The 19631-nt window shown below is 50.2% G+C and overlaps 1 protein-coding gene across 2 annotated transcripts in view; it reads right to left on the reverse strand.

The window, feature by feature from the left end:
• sap30bp (SAP30 binding protein) overlaps window positions 1–19631 on the reverse strand; it is a 115100-nt gene that overhangs the window by 39488 nt on the left and 55981 nt on the right. For both annotated transcript variants that reach the window (XM_070858157.1, XM_070858158.1), the window contains exon 4: window positions 17163–17205. In XM_070858157.1, the coding sequence (XP_070714258.1) occupies window positions 17163–17205 (43 nt within the window). The remainder of the gene's footprint in view (window positions 1–17162; window positions 17206–19631) is intronic.

Genomic DNA, 19631 nt, shown 5'->3' on the forward strand with positions numbered 1-19631 from the left:
AGGCAGCACTGTACAGCAGGAAGCTCCGCAAGTATCGCCCACTGTTGGGCACAGGTAGGGGAGATGACATTGCCAGTTAATTACACAAGATGGGTAGAGAGGGGGTGGGGGGGGGGAAGACCGGCATGATGATTTTATTTGAAGGGAAGGGGAGAAACGACACAAAGGGCAAGAGGAGGATGAGTGGGTGGCTGAGGAGAGACACGGCTGGGTAGGCGATGGGCCGAATGGACATGGGCTCGATGGGCCGAATGGACATGGGCTCGATGGGCCGAATGGCCTCCTGTGTGGTAATCTTTCCATGATTCGATAAAGATAATGAGAGCCATTTATTTCAGAGGAGAGGGAGGCCCAACAGCTCACACAGAGATGAGGAAATGGGAGCAGGCAGTATTCCTGGGAGCGGGGCCACGGGACAGGGAGCCCTGTGCTCATGTTAGGGAGTGTTATTATGCTTGGATTTTTGCCTGTTACAGAGCAGGCAGCTAAGCATGTTGGGGAAACTCCTGGGTTGATCGGTCCTTAACCTATCCAGGTTAAAACGAGGCACTATCTACCTGTCCGGGGAGGGATGTTGAAGATACCATGGTGTTATTGGAAGAAGAGCAGGGGAGGTTTCCCGGTGCCAACATTCCTCCTCAACCAACACCACCAAAAACAGATCAACGGGTCGATCCAGCCAGTCTGCTGCTCACGGGACATTGTTATGCGCAAACTGGGTGCCGACAAAACAAAGCTGACTGCACGTTAAAAGTAATCCATTGGATGTGAAGCTCTTTGGGTTGCTCTGATAGACATGATAAGGTGCGATATAAATACAAATGCTTTCGTCTTTCTATGCAAGGTGATTTTTGTGGGGGATTATTTCACCGATGGCTGGGTTGATAAAGGCAGCGTTTGGTCAGATACTGAGCCATGTAATGGAGGAAAGACCCAGCTCTGATCCTCAGCCTGTGCTGAATGAACTGATCACGACCCAACGATCCCTGCTGGAAAACTGTGCAGGCCTGGACACTGTGTCAGGACAGGATCGGGCTGGGCGGTCCTGCCCAACACAGTCAAATAGCTGATGCCACCGAGGCTCATCATCATAGGCAGTCCCTCGAAACTAGGATGACTTGCTTCCACGCCAAAAAGGGATGAGTTCACAGGTGTTTCAATGAAGGAGCTAATATTCCAGATCCCGAACTATATCCTGAAGGGTGGAAGGTGCCTGTGCATGGATTTTTTTAACGTGTGGTGGCCGTTGCACACCAGCCACCACACGGGCTTGACAGAGCAAGGGTTAACCAAGATGACCAGAGACCAGGTCTGCTGCACGGACCAAGTGCGCACACATAGGCTCACACACGCAAGAATGGCTGTTTGGGGTGGAGAAAATCGCCCATCCTTCACAGGCGGCGTTACTGAGCGAGTAGTTGGTGATTTCATTGGCAGAGAGCCGGACTGCGGAGAGGCTGAGCGAGGACCACATTCTGGGCAGGTAGCAGCAAAAACCGATGCTTACAATAACTGAGCGCTCACATTCCCTCTCAGAGCCAGCTGCCGAAGCACGTGGGATGGAGGGAGTAGAATGTTGCTGCAAAAGCAAGGTCTAGGAGACCTGGCACAGCTCCCGGGGGTGTCCTGCAGAAACACCGGGTCCCAGGTTTGCTGGGGTTCCACAATCAAACTATTAAAGCCAAATAGCAGCTCCAATCATTTCATGAGAATATTGTCCATACGCTGCAGCCAGCCAGCCTCAGGCTGAAATGAGATACACACTTGACATTTGACTGTGGACGTGTCGGACACTGAACCCTCTGTTTCACCCACAGGCGAGCTTGGTACTTTCCCTGCAGACACCCCCGCCCTCTGTCACAGACAGCCCGCAGGGATCTGTTTGTAAACAAACTGCTTTACACACTGGGCGCTTCACAGACAAAGGATGGCACACACTCGATTTAAACCAGAGCCCCCCCACCCCTCGCAGGATTGTGAAATGAACGCAGGAATCCATTAAACGCACACCACTGCCACTGACTGCACAAGCTGGGATGTTCGACACCAAGCCCCCTGCTCTGGCACATTCTGGGAGCAAGGCCTCATCAATCCAAAACTGAGTTTCTAGCACCCGTCATTCCCTCAGGATGCCCCAAAGTGCTTTACAACAAATTAAGTGCAATCACTGTTGTAGGAAACGTGGCAGACAATTTGCGCACAGCAAGCTCCCACAAACATTAATGAGATAATGACCAGATAATCTGTTTTAGTGATGTGGTTGAGGGATAAATATTGGCCAGGGCACGGGGATAACTCCCCTACTCTTCTTCGAAATAGTGCCATGGGATCCTTTACAGCCCAGCCGAGAGGACAGTCAGAGCCTCGGTTTAGCATTTCATCTGAAAGACGGCACCTCTGACAGTGCAGCACTTCCTCAGTACTGCATTGGGATTGTCAGCCTGGATTATGTCAGCTGTGGCTCAATGGGTTGCTCTGAGTCACAAGGTTGTGGCTTCAAGTCTCACTCCAGGGACTTGAGCACAAAAATAATCTCGGCTGACACTCCCAGTGCAGTGCTGAGGGAGCGCGGCACTGTCGGAGGTGCCACCTTTTGGATGAGACATTAAACCGAGGCTTTGTCTGCTCTCGCAAGTGGATGTAAAAGATCCCACGGCACTATTCAAAGAAGAGCAGGGGAGCTATCACCGGTGTCCTAGCCAATATTTATCCATCAATCAACATAACAAAAAACAGATTATCTGGTCATTATCACATTGCTGTTTGTGGGAGCTTGCTGTGTGCAAATTGGCTGCTGCATTTCCTATCCTGTGTTACAACAGTGACTACACTCCTAAAGTACATCATTGGCTGTAAAGCGCTTCGAGACGTCCGGTGGTTGTGAAAGGTGCTATAGAAATCCAAGTTTTTCTTTTTATGTGCTCAAGCCTCTGGAGTGCGTCGACCATCTGAGTCTGAGCCACGGCTGACACACGAACGGAGACAGAACGGTAAAAACATCTGAGGGGGGCACGGATGATCAAGAGCTTGCCGACTTGGGCAAATATTTGAAAAATGAGCATTTATTGCCCGGTTCCTATTGGTCACAACTAATTGGCAGACATTTCCCAAATTAAGACCGCTCTGTTCAAAAATCAGGAAGGTGGTCTCCAAAGACCCCTTTGCCATCACCCCCCTAAATGTGTGCACGCTCTAGTCGCCTTCCCTGCTGCCAAATTTGAAAATCGACCATCCCCCTCTTTACTCTGCTCATGATTCAAGTTAATGGCCAAACCACAACAACACGATTAACGACGGATGTGCCTCCGTCCTACAGTTGCCTGGGTTACTGTTTGTAGACCCCGGCTCCTTTGCAGAAACTTTCAGGTGCACCTCAAAGGCTGGATTCCTTTAAGTGCCTGCATTCGTTTATCTTCTTTCCCCCAAAAGATCGAGAGTTTTTGCCACCTGTTATTGCTAGTTTTCTGTCAATAATCGGCTGATTTTGTGGGAGGCCTGTTTGCTCCAATCTCGCTACAGTCGGGGAGGCTGAAGCATCGCCGGTCAGGTGTGAGCTAGTGTGTGACCATGAGGGTCGTTATATTCAAGCCCAATCGTGTCCTCACTTGATATCTATACATGAACAATGGAGGCAAAGGGTGAAGGGCCATTAACTCAATAAAACAGATAGTGTGCAGAGACATGACTGAACTGGGCAGGAGCTAAAATCAGATACAGGAGCAGAGTGAGAGAGCAGTCTACAACTTTCAACTATAACTCCCTGGTGAATTTATACAAGGAGTCTGCTCAGCCCGTTCTTCCCTTGCATTAGACACTTGCACAAAGACAGAATCGGACACCGTTTGCACCCTGGGGCGAAATTCTTTTGTGGCAAATACTCACAATAACAGATTCACACGGGATTAACAGCAGTCGGGCACAATAGGCTGTCATGGCAACACTCTGTGCCCCGCACTTTACTCTTCCCCAACTTTTTTCACTGAACTTTACTACAGTCCCGCTCCCTTTCTTTTGCCCTGGCACGTTCTCAGTCGCGCCCATCTCGCAACAGTACCCAGGTGTTGCGAAGTAAGGGTGAGGAACTGGTTGCCTTGGCGATTGCAACGATTAGGGACTTCCTGCCATACTGCAGAAGGCAAAAATGTGCAGCCAGGAGCAGCCACCCGCACCCCCCCCCCGCCCCGCCCAAGGAGCAAGTGGTGTTGTTCAGCGAGGGCCGCACCCAGTCCACAGCCTGTACTGCTAACCACGTTAGTCTGATTCATCAGACTGTACAGTGACTCACTGCAAGAATGCAAGGCTGCAGGGTATACATTCGGCAGGGAGTGGCATGGCAGGAAGTGGCCCACGGAGTGCAACAACGTGATGCGCATTCAGCAAAATGAAGAATGTGGCACAAAGCAAGCCGCTTGCTCATCTCCCCGGCTAAAACACATTGCACAATCCCCTGCTCTCATGTGCAATTGGGAAACTATAACATTGCTCACAGGTCTGTGCTGACTCAGCCGGTCTTGGTTCAGGCTGGGATGGCAATAGAGCCGAAGTCTCCTTAGGGCAGTGAGAGGGAATGAAAAAGCGGCCGGGGTGCAACTATTGATGGCTACCCAGTGACCCCTATTGTCCACAGCACTTGGTCTGCCCTCTGGGCCTCCATAACCAGTGTCTGCAAAGAGACGCTCAGTCACTCAACCAGGAAACTCCAGGACTGGTTTGATGAGAATGATCAAGACATTCAAGAACTAATAGATTGCAAGCGCAGGGCATTTCTGAGCCTTAAACAGCAACCCAATTCGGGAGCATCAAAGCAGCATTACAGACGGCTAAAGGCTCAGGTCCAACAAAAAACCCGGGACCTAAAGAACAGGTGGTGGAAGGAGAAAGCACAGGAGATACAGCAGCTGGCCAACACCCATGATGTGTGAGGATTCTTCACCACAATCAAGGCTACATATGGACCAAACTCCCAAGGCCCCACCCCACTGTTGGCCAAGAACGGGGAAACACTCATCAAAGACACCGAGGCAGTCAGGGCTCTTCGAAGATCTCCTCAATCGAGACTCTGCCTTTGACTCGAGTGTTCTCGACTTCATCCCGCAGCATGCGACCCGCCACCACCTCAGTGAGACCTCAACACTGCACGAGGTAGAAAAGGCCATAAGACAGCTAAAAAACAAGGCTATGGGAGCGGAGGCACTGAAGTATGGCAGAAAGGCACTACTGGCATGAATACACGACCTCATCTCTCTCATCTGGAGGGAGGAGAGCATGCTGGGAGATCTCAGAGATGCAGTGATCGTGACCATCTTTGAAAAAGGGGACAAGTCCGACTGCGGCAACTACAGAGGAATCTCCCTGCTATCAACCACTGGGAAAGTCGTCGCTAGAGTCCTCCTCAATCGTCTTCTCCCCGTGGTCGAGGAGCTCCTCCCCGAGTCGCAGTGCAGATTTCGTCCCCTCCGGGGTACAACGGACATGATTTTTGCAGCGCGACAGCTGCAGGAAAAATGCAGGGAACAGCGCCAACCCTGATACATGGCCTTCTTCGACCTTACAAAGACCTTTGACACCGTCAACCACGAGGGTCTATGGAGCGTCCTCCTCCGATTCGGATGCCCCCAAAAGTACGTCATCATTCTCCGCCTGCTCCACGATGACACGCAAGCTGTGATCCTTACGAACAGATCCATCACAGACCCAATTCACGTCCGGATTGGGGTCAAGCAGGGCTGAGTCATCGCCCCAACCCTCTTCTCAATCTTCCTCGCTGCCATGCTCCTCCTCACAGTTGATAAGCTCCCAGCTGGAGTGGAAATAAACTACAGAATCAGTGGGAAGCTGTTCAACCTTCACTGTCTCCAGACCAGGTCCAAGACCACACCAACCTGTGTCGTCGAGCTACAGTACGCGGACGACGCCGGTGTCTGTGCACACACAGAGGCTGAACTCCAGGAGATAGTCGACGTATTTATTGAGGCGTATGAAAGCATGGGCCTTACGCTAAACATTAGTAAGACAAAGGTTCTCCACCAGCATGTCCTCGCCGCACAGCACTGCCCCCCAGACATCAATATCCACGGTGTGGCCCGAGACAACTTGGACCACTTCCCCTATCTTGGGAGCCTCCTATCAGCAAGATCGCGGACGACGAGATCCAACACCGCCTGCAGTACGCCAGTGCAGCCTTCGGCCGCCTGAGGAAAAGAGTGTTTGAAGACCAGTCCCTCAAAACTGTCACCAAGCTCATGGTCTACATGGCCATAGTAATACCCGCCCTCCTGTATGGCTCAGAGATGTAGACCATGTACAGTAGACACCTCAAGTCGCTGGAGAAATACCACCAGCGATGTCTCCGCAAGATCCTGCAAATCCCCTGGGAGGACAGACGCACTAATGTTCACGTCCTCGTCCAGGCCAACATCACCAGCATTGAAGCACTGACCACACTTGATCAGCTCCGCAGAGCAGGCCACATAGTTCGCATGCCAGACATGAGACTCCCAAAGCAAGCGCTCTACTCGGGACTCATCCACGGCAAACAAGCCAAAGGTGGGCAGAGGAAACGTTACAAGGACACCCTCAAAGCCTCCCTGATAAAGTGCAACATCCCCACTGACACCTAGGAGTTCCTGGCCATAGACCACCCTAAGTGGAGGAAGGGTGCTGAGCTCCTCGAGTATCGTCGCCAAGAGCATGCAGAAATCAAGCGTAGGAAGCGGAAGGAGCGTGCGGCAAACCAGGCTCCTTGCCGACCCTTTCTCTCAACCACTATCTGTCCCACCTGTGACAGAGACTGTGATTTTTGTATTGGACTGTACGGCCACCTAAGGACTCATGTTAAGAGTGGAAGCAAGTCTTCCTCGATTCCGAGGGACTGCCTATGTGGATTATGATGATGGAGACTGCCCCTATCCAGTGGCCCCTATGGAGACTGCCCCTGTTGAAAGCTGCACATGTGTGAATCTTGGGCGAAGACAGCATTGGGCTGGAGTGTGATGCCACACCATGTCCAATAGCTTGCTCAAACTCACCATTGAGACTCAGACATAGTGAATGGCCTTTTGGTTGAATTACCGGAAAGCTATTGGCCTCCATGGGATCGCACTCTCTATCAGCGCTGAACTGGAGTTACCCACCCAACACCAGCATGGGGGAGGTTGCAGGTTGTATAATTAGCACAAGACTGAAAGACAGGCAGGAGCTTTGATACCAAGGTGGGGACAGAGTTACAGAAGACAGAAAGTTGCGGTTGGCTCTGTAAATCACGTAGCGGAGTGATTGTTTCGGGCAGAGGGGAAAGCCGGGACTGGACAGTGCGCGACTGCACAGATAAATCACAAGGCGGCTGGATTCGGGGCTGGAACAGGTCCAGGGCAGCTGCGATAGGTGCAAAGGCACAAAGGTACACAGACACACCCGACTGAGGCAGACAAGCTGCAACTCGCACACAATTCACAGCAAGACAAGAAGTATTACAGAATTTTATGTAAACATTGTGTTATACATTATCAGCCTCTGCCATAACATAGCTGGAATAACTTCTAAGTTAGAATGAATCACCATGCTACAAACTGAATTCATTATATCAAATAGCGATATGCTGTTCCCCCACTCCCCCCCATGCCAATTTCTCACCCGACCCCTTACCCGATCTGCTGACGAGTGGCGTAGGAGCGGTGAGAGATCGTGGTGGTGAATGTTCTTGTGGTGGAGGAGCGGCGAGAGATCGCGGCGGAGGTGCAGCGAATGTTTGTGGTGGAGGAGCAGTGAGAGATCGCGGCGGAGGTGCGACAGATGAGGGTACGGGGCCCAGAAGAGCCGAGGGCCCAGGGGCAGCACGGGCCAGCCCACACTGCAATATGTGTGTGCACTAGGTCCATGCAGCAGAGCTGGCCTCCAGTCGTCCTGGTTAACCCTTGCCACTGGATAAAGGCCAATCTCTGTCAAGCCCGTGTGGTGGCTGATGTGCAACAGTCACCACACGTTAAAAAAATCCACGCACAGGCATCTTCCACCCCCCTCAATTGGAGTTCAGGACTGGAACATCGGGTCCTTCATTGAAACACCTGTGCTTGTGGAAGCAAGTCATCCTCGTTCGAGGGACCACCTATGATGATGGGACATAGTCCCTCAGGCACCAGCAGTCTTTTGGTATCAAACTCAAGTGGCTATTTTTATGCATGAGCCCAGATAGCAAGTGTTGGCCAGCTGTTCAGCTGTGGGGGCACCACAGACAAGCCTGATCCTACCATTGACTATTATTCAAACATGCGCATCTCCAGCAGAGGTCACCAGACAGCAATCAGGAGGGAGAAGGCTGGCTGCTTTCCCTGTGGCTGGCCCAGCAACACAGAGGGTAACTGCTAACAGCGTAGATCCAGGACGGATCTGCGGACTATCCTTAACCCACTCAGTAATTTCCACGACCCTGACATCAGTCCTCTAACAAGTACCTGTCTTTTCTACCTTTGAGCCAACATCATATCAATTCCCAAGGTTTTCCCTGAATTTCCACAGTTTTGAGCTTACATAACAGCCTTTCTAATGGAACTGTGTCAAATGCCTTCCTGAGTTACACCTGGGACAGACATTTTTTTTGCTATCTGTTCTGGGATATGGGCATCGCTGGCAAGACCGGCATTTATTGCCCATCCCTAATTGCCCCTTGAGAAGGTGGTGGTGAGCAGCTTTCTTGAACCGCTGCAGTCTGTGTGGTGAAGGTGCTCCCACGGTGCTGTTAGGGAGGGAGTTCCAGGATTTTGGCCCAGCGACGATGAAGGAACGGCCGATATATTTCCAAGTCAGGATGGTGTGTGACCTGGAGGGGAACGTTGAGGTGATGGTGTTCCCATGTGCCTGCTGCCCTTGTCCTTCTAGGTGGTAGAGGTTGCGGTTTGGGAGGAGCTGCCGAAGAAGCCTTGGCGAGTTGCTGCAGTGCATCTTGTAGATGGTGCACACTGCAGCCATGGTGCACCGGTGTTGGTGGGAGTGAATGTTTAAGGTGGTGGATGGGGTACCAATCAAGCGGGCTTTGCCCTGGATGTTGTCGAGTTTCTTGAGTGTTGTTGGAGCTGCACTCATCCAGGCAAGTGGAGAGTATTCCATCACACTCCTGTCTTGTGCCTTGTAGATGGTGGAAAGACTTTGGGGAGTCAGGAGGTGAGACACTCGCCGCAGAATACCCAGCCTCTGACCTGCTCTTGTTACCACAGTATTTATGTGGTTGGTCCAGTTAAGTTTCCGATTAATGAAATCCCCCATGATGTTGATGGTGGGGGATTCGGCGATGGTAATGCTAAGGGGCAGTGGCTAGACTCTCGCTTGTTGGAGAGAGTCATTGCCTGGCACTTGTGTGGCACGAATGTTACTTTCCACTTATCAGCCCAAGCCTGAATGTTGTCCAGGTCTTGCTGCATGCGGGCACGGACTGCTTCATTATCTGAGCAGTTGCGAGTGGAACTGAACACTGTGCAATCATCAGCGAACATCCCCACTTCTGATCTTATGATGGAGGGAAGGTCATTGATGAAGCAGCTGAAGATGTTTGGGCCTAGGACACTGCCCTGAGGAACTCCTGCAGTGATGTCTTGGGGCTGTGATGATTGACCTCCAAGAACCACCTTCCTTTCTGCTAGGTATGACTCCAGCCAGTGGAGAGTTTTCCCCCCATTGTTTAATTATCGATTCACGACTGGATGTGGCAGGACTGCAGAGCTTTGATCTGATCCGTTGATTGTGGGATCTCTGAGCTCTGTCTATAGCATGCTGCTCCCGCTGCTTAGCATGCGTGTAGTCCTGTGTTGCAGCTTCTCCAGGTTGGTACCTCAATTTTAGGTACGTCTGGTGCTGCTCCTAGCATGCTCTTCTACACTCCTCATTGAACAGGGTTGGTCCCCGGGCTTGATGATAGAGTGAGGGATATGCCGGGCCATGAGGTTACAGATTGTGGTGGAATACAATTCTGCTGCTGCTGACGGTCCACTGTGGCTCATGGATGCCCAGTTTTGAGCTGCTAGATCTGTTCTGAATCTATCTCATTTAGCACGGCAGTAGTACCACACATCACAATGGAGGTGTACTCAGTGCGAAGACGGGACCTAGTTTCCACAAAGACTGTGCGGTGGTCACTGCTGCCAATGCTGTCATGGCCGGATGCATCTGCGACAGGTAGATTGGTGAGGACGAGGTCAAGTAGGTTTTTCCCGTCGTGTTGGTTCTCTCACCACCTGCCGCAGGCCCAGTCTGGCAGCTATGTCCTTCAGGACTCGGCCAGTAGTGGTGGTACTGAACCACTCTTGGTGATGGATATTGAAGTCCCCCACCCAGAGTACATTCCGTGCCCTTGTTACGCTCGGTGCTTCTTCCAAGTGATGTTGAACCTGGAGGAGTACTGATACATCAGCTGAGGGAGGGCGGTAGGTGGTAATCAGCAGGAGGTTTCCTTGCGCATGCGACTTCATGGGGTCCGGAGTCAATGTTGAGGACTCCCAGGGCCATTCCCTCCCGACTGTATACCACTGTACCACCTTCTTTGGTGGGTCTGTCCTGCTGGTGGGACAGGACATACCCAGGGATGGCAATGGAGGAGTCTGGGACGTTGGCTGAAGGGTAGGAGTCTGGGACATTGGCTGAAGGGTATGATTCTGTGAGTATGATTATGTCAGGCTGTTGCTTGACTAGTCTGTGGGACAGCTCTCCCAATTTTGGCACAAGTCCCCAGTTGTTAGTGAGGTGGGCGGGGTGTGCCGTTGTCGTGTCCGAAGCCGGTGCCGAGGTCGATACCGGGTAAGCCCATCCAGATTTATTCTTACTGTTTCTTGTAGCAGTTTGTTCCAACTGAGTGGCTTGCTGGGCCATTTCAGAGGGCAGTTAAGAGTCAACCACATGATGCTGATGCTTCATAAACAGCACAATCACTCTTACCTTAAAATTAGAGCCAGGCGTTCAGAGGTGATGTCAGGAAACATAAAAAATAGGTGGAGTAGGCCATTCGGCCCTTCGAGCCTGCACCACCATTCAATAAGATCATGGCTGATAAGATCGTGGCAGGTGGTGAGAGAAAACATGAGGGAAAAACCTACTTGACCTCGTCCTCACCAATCTACCTGTCGCAGATGCATCTCTCCATGACAGTATTGGTAGCAGTGACCACCGCACAGTCCTTGTGGAGATAAAGTCCCGTCTTCACACTGAGGACACCCTCCATCGTGTTGTGTGGTACTACCACCGTGCTAAATGGGATAGATTCAGAACAGATCTAGCAGCTCAAAACTGGGCATCCATGAGGCACAGTGGGCCATTAGCAGCACACAAAGGGAAGTGTAAATATGGAACTATCTTCCCCAAAAGGTTGTTGACGCTGGGGGTCAATTGAAAACTTCAAAACTGAGATTGTTAGATTTTTGTTAGGCGAGGGTATGAAAATTTACGGAACTAAGGTGGGAACAGGGATTTAAGATACAGATCAGCCACGATCTAATTGAATAGTGAAATAGGCTTGAGGGGCTGCATGGCCTACGTTTATCCATATGTACACTGCCACCAGCAATGATAAATGAGTCTCAATCAGCTCGTGCCGCTCAGCACCTGGAGCTTGCCTGGTTTGTAACTAAAATAAATTATCAAAAAAGTCTCCCGAGCAGCTTCTGCAACACTCATTCCTCATCATTCAACAGTGGAATCTCACTGGATAAAAGCAATATATAGAGGAGAGTTAGCAAATATTGTATGTCCAAAAACCCTGCTCCGACGCAATGTTGCCTCTAAGCGGTGTGGCCCAGCAGCCCTCCAGGGGTCCCATGCAGCCGGCTATCAAACTGCAAGAAACGCGCATGCGCAGACCTTGGATTGGGCCGCGCAGTCCGTTAAAGGGGCCGTGGCCCAAAATAAATTACCGGGAATGTTGCTCCTCAGTGTCAGCTGTGGCTCAGGGACTCTCGCTTCTGGTTCATGTTCCACTCCAGAGAGTGAAAGAAAAAGCACCTTTCATGACCACCGGATGTCTCAGAGCACTTTACAGCCAATGAAGTACTTTTGGCATGTAGTCACTGTTGTAATGTTCGAAGACCAGGCCTTCAAATCTGGCACCAAACTCATGGTCTACAGGGCTGTAATGATACCTAACCTCCTGTATGGCTCAGAGACATGGACCATATACAGTAGACACCTCAAATCGCTGGAGAAATATCACCAACTATGTCTCCGCAAGATCCTGCAAATTCCCAGGGAGGACAGACGCACCAACGTCAGTCTTCTCGACCAGGCCAACATCCCCAGCACCGAAGCACTGACCACACTTGACCAACTCCGTTGGACGGACCACACTGTTCGCATGCCCGACACAAGACTCCCAAAGCAAGCGTTCTACTCGGAACTCCTACACAGCAAGTGAGCCCCAGGTGGGCAGAGGAAATGTTTCAAGGACACCCTCAATGCCTCCCTGATAAAGTGCAACATCCTCATTGACACCTGGGTCCCTTGCCAAAGACCGCCCTAAGTGGAGGAAGAGCATCCAGTAGGGCGCTGAGCACCTCTAGTCTCGTTGCCGAGAGCATGCAGAAATCGAGTGCAGGCAGCGGAAGGAGCGTGCGGCAAACCAGTCCCACCCACCCTTTCCTCCAACCACTGTCTGTCCCACCTGTGACAGAAACTGTAATTCCCGTATTGAACTGTTCAGTCACCTGAGAACTCACTTTTAGAGTGCCTATGATGATGATGAATGTGGGAAACGTGGCAGCCAATTTGTGCACAGCAAGCTCCCACAAACAGCAATGTGATAATGACCAGGTAATCTCTTTTTGTTATGTTGGTTGAGGGATAAATATTGGCCAGGACACTGGGGTCAACTTCATGCTCATCTTCAAAATAGTGCCATGGGATCTTTTACGTCCATTTGAGAGAGCAGATGGGGCCTCGGTTTTAATGTCTCATCTGAAAGACGGCACCTCCAACAATGCAGCACTCCCTCAGCACTGCACTGGAGTGTCAGTATAGGTTTTTATGTTCAAGTCCCTGGAGTGGGACTTGAACCCACAACCTCTGACTCAGAGGCGAGAGTGCTGCCCACTGAGCCACAGCTGACACTGACTTGAGTACATAATCCAGGCTGACATTCCAGTGCAGTACTGAGAGAGTGCTGCACTGATGGGAGGTGCTGTTTATCCGATGAGATGTTAAACTGCAGCCCCGACTGCTCTCTCAGGTGGGCATAAAAGATCCCGTGGCACTATTGGAAGAAGAGCAGGTGAGTTCAACTCAGTGTCCTGGTCAATATGAATCTCTCAACCAACAACCACTAAAAGAAAAAGATGTTCTGGTCATTATCACGTTGCTATTTGTGGGAGCTTGCTGTGCGCAAATTGGCTGCCGCCTTTCCCACATTACAACAGTGACTACACTCCAAATGTACTTCATTGGCTGTAAAGTGCTTTGGCTGGTCCTGAGGTCGTGAAAGGCGCTATATACATACAAGTTTGTTATTTTTCATAGTCCTGGGGCCTCAACCTCACCCCCTCTTCAAGATTTGACCTAAATCTGTTCTCTCAGCAGCAATTCCTGTTGCACAGGGTTTGTGAAATCAGTTAATGGCATGAGGGTTAAACATCATAAGGCACAGCCCTCCAATTCAAGGCAATGCTCTGCCTGAACAAGCCCCGCCAGTCAGCTGCAGTATCTCTGAACCGTTCTGCGGCAAAACTGGTCTGTGACAGAATCACAACAAGCGCAGACACTCCATCAGACCATTGATCTGTTACCACATCCTCACAACAACACAGCATTCATTGGCATAGTAACCGCAAGGTTAGCCACAGGCAATCATGGCTGAACAATGCTCCCCCTCTGGACTTTTCAATAGAGTGTCAGTTTGGCTTAAGTGTCAGTTTGGCTCAGTTGTTACCACTCTCATCTCTGAGTCAGAAGGTTGTAGGTTCAAACCCCACTCCAGGACTTGAGCACATAGCCTAGGCTGACACGATGATGCAGCACTGAGGGGGTGCTGCAGTGTCGGAGGTGCCGTCTTTCAGAAGAGATGTTAAACAGAAGTTCCTGTCTGTATTCCAGGTACTTTATTTTTGAAGATTAGGGGACTTCTCCCAGTGGCCCGGTCAACGCTACTCCCTCAACCAACACCATTAAAACAACATAACTGGTCATTCATCTCATTGCTGTTTGTCAGATCCATGTGTACACAAAGTGGCTGCCACATTTGCCTATAAAAACAGTGACTGCACTTCAATTCATTGGCTGTGAAACCAATGGTTCCCTTAATATTTTTTTGGGTGGGCTGTTCCTTCAGTGGGCTGCACGGCCCATTCAAAATTCTGTGCATGCGCGAAATCTCCCATTGAGAAGACTTGGATTTATATACAGGTAGCATCTTTCATGACCACCGGACGTCTCAGAAAGCTTTTCAGCCAATAAAGTGCTTTTGGAGTGTAGTCATTGTTGTAATATGGGAAACACGGCAGCCAATTTGCGCACAGCAAGCTCCCACAAACAGCAATGTGACAATGACCAGATAATCTGTTTTATTATGTAGATTGCTGGCAAGCAGTCTGCCCGGGGCCTCTAGACAGCTGCACGGGAACCTTGTGTGAAACACTTTGGGATGTCCTGAAGATGTGAAAAGCACCATATAATTGAAAGTCCTTTCTTTGCAAATTGATTCTGAAGTCAGGGTGATCAGATCTCATGGATCTTTATCACTGACTGAGGATCCGCTTCCTGCACGACACTCAAGGAAGATGTAAACCAAATACAGTGGCTCGTACCCCACAATTTACTCTCATATTACATGCAATCATTTGCAAACCTCTATGAACATTATGTATGACATTTTAACACACCGGCCCTTGGAGAAGTAATTGGTTCCAAGTGACCTGCACTTGTCCCAGAAGTTCAGTCTTCTAGTTTCCCGTTCACTTCACAGACCCAGATTGGGGGAGAAGAGAGCAAGAGGACATGGTATGCTGAAAGGGAAGTGGGGATTTGGTACGGGTAAATGCAAGAGCTCCAAAGGCCTCACATTAGAGTGGACATCTTCACCTTGAATGATAGTGTCCCATGAAAATAGTCAATTATATGCAGAGGAATTAAATGCACTCAAGCTTTCAATGTCATTTCATAGAATCAAAGAACGATACGGCACAGGAGGTCATTCAGCCCATCATGCCTGTGTGAACTCTTTGAAAGAGCTATCCATTTAGTCCAATTCCCTTGCCCTTACCCCACAGCCATGTAGATTTATCCACTTCAAGTTTTAATCCTGTCCTGGGAGTGTTTGATGAGACAGTGTAGAGGGAGCTTTACTCTGTATCTAACCTGTTCTCTACCTGCCCTGGGAGTGTTTGATGGGACAGTGCAGAGGGAGATTTACTCTGTATCTAACCCATGCTGTACCTGCCCTGGGAGTGTTTGATGGGACAGTGCAGAGGGAGATTTACTCTGTATCTAACCCGTGCTGTACCTGCCCTGGGAATGTTTGATGGGACAGTGCAGAGGGAGATTTACTCTGTATCTAACCCCGTGCTGTACCTGCCCTGGGAGTGTTTGATGGGACAGTGTAGAGGGAGCTTTACTCTGTATCTAACTCGTGCCGTGCCTGCCCTAGGATTATTTGATGCTGACATCGGGTGCCTTAATTGGAAAGTACAGCATTCTATTCCCAGCACGAACATCCCTTAACTCGAAGGGCACAAAAATTCAGCCCACATATATATTTTTTAAGAACCACAAGAGATTTGAGAATCATCATGAAATAAAACTGCTTTCTACCGTTTCATTTTGCTTGTTACTATTCAGCATAAAGTTTTTGCTGACTAGTTTTGTGGAAGGAGTGACCGCAGCCTCTGGCTCTGTACAACAATCCCTGCAACTTGAAACAGTGCAAAGAGCAACATCACTGAGCAACTCTGCTTCACATCCCAGAGCAGAGAACAAAGGCTTCACTGTACCTCAGACAGTGGTCACCACATAACAATCAGGGACATTTACACGCGAAGTATTATTGCTTCCGAGACACTTGCTGCAAACTCTACCTGTTCAGCATAAAATTAACATATCAGCGGCCTGATCCTGCATTTATATTTCAGTGTTGGGACATATCTGTATTTGCACATAAAGCTCTCGGATACAAAGAGGTACAAATCCCACCCCCTCACCGTGGGTATAATCCCCATCCCCTCGCCCCGGGTATAATCCCCACCCCCTCGCCCCGGGTATAATCCCCACCCCCTCGCCCCGGGTATAATCCCCACCCCGGGTATAATCCCCACCCCCTCACTGTGGGTATAATCCCCAACTCCTCGCCCCGGGTATAAACCCCACCCCCTCGCCCCGGGTATAAACCCCACCCCCTCGCCCCGGGTATAAACCACAGCCCCTCGCCCCGGGTATAAACCACAGCCCCTCGCCCCGGGTATAAACCACAGCCCCTCGCCCCGGGTATAAACCACAGCCCCTCGCCCCGGGTATAAACCACAGCCCCTCGCCCCGGGTATAAACCACAGCCCCGCACCTGTACACACAAGTACTCCACCCCAGTTCTACACAATATTCTTACTTGCATTCTTACTATTTTGAAATGAAGACTTGTTGCAGTCTTCTACTCCAACTCCGTTCAAAACTGTAGAACCCCTTACAATCTTGACGTTTTGAAAACTCAAACTTGGCGTCACCTATTTATTAGTTGCCGATTTACCACACCTGCCCTCCAGTTTCTAATTTTGATTTCCTGCAGCATGAGCCCTGGCACTTCACCTGGGTCTCAATGATAGCAGGATCGCCTGCAGGGAACAGTAGCAGAGTGGTTATGGGACTGGACCAGTAATCCAGAGGCCTGGAATAATGATTCAGGAGTTCAAATCCCACCATGGCAGCTGGGGAATTTAAATTGACTTAAATAAATCTAGAATTTTTAAAAAAAGCTAATGTCAGTAATGGTGACCATGAAACTACTGGATTGTCGGAAAAACCCAGCTGTCCACTAATGTCCTTTAGGGAAGGAAATCTGCAGTCCTTACCCGGTCAGACTCCAGACCCACAGGAATGTGGAATGGCCCAGCAAATCACTCCGTTGCTCAAGGGCAATAAATGCTGGCCTTGCCAGCAACATCCACATCCCGTGAACGAAAAAAAAAGATCTCTCCCATTACTGGAATACATACCAACCAGTTCCTGGGGATTCTTCTTCTCCACATCGAGGACCTCCTGAAAAAGAAAAAGATATTAAATGTCTGAACCATCACACATTGCAACACAAGAGTGCCCTCTGCATCTCACTGCTCTCCACAGGGCCAAAGCGGGTATGTGCTGTATCTGCAGAATTATAGGAAGAGGCTTGTGTTATATATGTAAACTGTATATACTCTGTACAGCCACCAGAGGGCTCATCCCCTGAAGTCCCAAGGGACCCCATAATCCCTTGGGAGCACAGGTATTTAAGGAGGCTTCACAGGTTGGAGAGGCACTCTGGAGACCTGCAATAAAAGACTAAGGTCACACTTTACTTTGAGCTCACAGTGTTCAGTCTGACCCTTGCTCCATACATAACAACTGGCGACGAGATACAGATAGCGAACCCAAAGATGCAGAGAACAGTGGGCATCCTGGAGAAATTCTCGGAGGGAGATGATTGGGAAACTTTTGTGGAACGATTCGACCAATACTTCGTGGCCAACGAGCTAGATGGGGAAGAGAACACTGCCAAATGAAGAGCAATCTTCCTCACCGTCTGTGGGCCACCAACGTATGGCCTCATGAAAAATCTGCTTACTCCAGTGAAACCCATGGAGAAATCGTACGACGATTTGTCCAAGAGCATTTGAACCCGAAGGAAAGTGTTCTGATGGCAAGGTACCGGTTCTACACCTGCAAAAGGTCTGAAGGCCAGGAAGTGGCGAGTTATGTCGCCAAGCTAAGACGCCTTGCAGGACATTGTGAATTCGAAGGACATTTGGAGCACATGCTGAGAGACTTTTTCGTACTTGGCATTGGCCATGGAACCATACTTCGCAAACTTTTGACTGTAGAGACCCCAACCTTGAGTAAGGCCATAGCGATAGCCCAGGCATTCATTGCCACCAGTGACAATACGAAGCAAATCTCTCAGCACACAAGTGCTGCTACAAGTACTGTGAACAAAGTGATGTTGTTTTTGAATCATAACATACAGGGCAGGTCACACATACCTGCAGCTGCACGTTCGCAGATGACTCAGAGTTCACCATCAAGGGTGATGAATGCAAGGCCATTAACACCTTGTTAGCGCTGCGGGGGTGATCATTGTTTCCATTCATGCCGATTCAAAGGGTACGTTTGCAAGGGCTGTGGAACAATAGGACACCTCCAACATATGTGCAGGCGAGCTGCAAATCCTGTTAAACCTGCAAACCACCATGTTGCAGAGGAGGACAGATCCACGGAGGATCACGACGAACCAGAGCCTCAGACCGAGGAGGCAGAGGTACATGGGGTGCACACATTCACCATGAATTGTCTCCCAATAATGCTGAACGTTGAACTAAATGGACTCCCGGTGTCAATGGAGCTGGACACGGGCGCGAGCCAGTCCATCACGGGCAAAAAGATTTTCGAAAGATTGTAGTGCAGCAAGGCCTCAAGGCCAGTCTTCACTCCAATTCATACGAAACTAAGAACTTACACAAAAGAACTGATTCCCGTAATTGGCAGTGCTACCTTAAAGGTCTCCTATGATGGAGCGGTGCACAAGTTACCACTCTGGGCGATGGCACCATGCTGCTCGGCAGGAGCTGGCTGGGAAAGATACGCTGGAACTGGGACAACGTCCGAGCAATATCACCCGCTGACGACACTTCGTGTGCCCAAGTCTGAAACAAGTTCCCTTCGCTGTTCGAACCAGGCATCTGGAAATTCCAAGGAGCAAAAGTGCAGATCCACCTAATTCTGGGGACGCGACCCATCCATCACCGTACATGATGAGAGAAAGGGTAGAGATTGACCTAGACCGGCTGCAACGAGAGGGCATAATTTCACCGATCGAGTTCAGCGAGTGGGCCAGTCCTATTGTCCCAGTCCTCAAGGGAGACGGCACTGTCAGAATCTGTGGCAATTACAAAGTAACTATCAATCGTTTCTCCCTGCAGGACCAATACCCACTACCAAAGGCCGACAACCGCTTTGCAACACTGGCGGGAGGAAAGACGTTCACGAAGCTGGATTTGACATCAGTCTACATGACGCAGGAACTGGAGGAATCATCGAAGGGCCTCACCTGCATCAACACGCACAAAGGTCTTTTCATTTATAACAGGTGCCCGTTTGGAATTCGATCAGCAGCGGCGATATTCCAAAGAAACAGGGAAAGTTTACTGAGGTCGGTGCCCATGGTCTTCCAGGACGACATCTTGGTCACAGGTCGGGTCACAGTCGAGACAGGAACCTGGAGGAGGTTCTTAGTCGACTCAACCGGGTGGGGCTCAGGTCAAAACGCTCAAAGTGCGTTTTCCTGGCGCCTGAAGTGGAGTTCTTGGGGAAGAGGATCGCAGCGGACCGCATCAGGCCCATCGATTTGAAGACGGAGGCAATTGAGAACGCACCGAGGCCACAGAACGTGATGGAGCTGCGGTCGTTTCTAGGACTCCTGAACTACTTTG

Source organism: Pristiophorus japonicus, chromosome 16, assembly GCF_044704955.1.
Source record: "Pristiophorus japonicus isolate sPriJap1 chromosome 16, sPriJap1.hap1, whole genome shotgun sequence".
Lineage (NCBI taxonomy): Eukaryota > Metazoa > Chordata > Chondrichthyes > Pristiophoridae > Pristiophorus > Pristiophorus japonicus.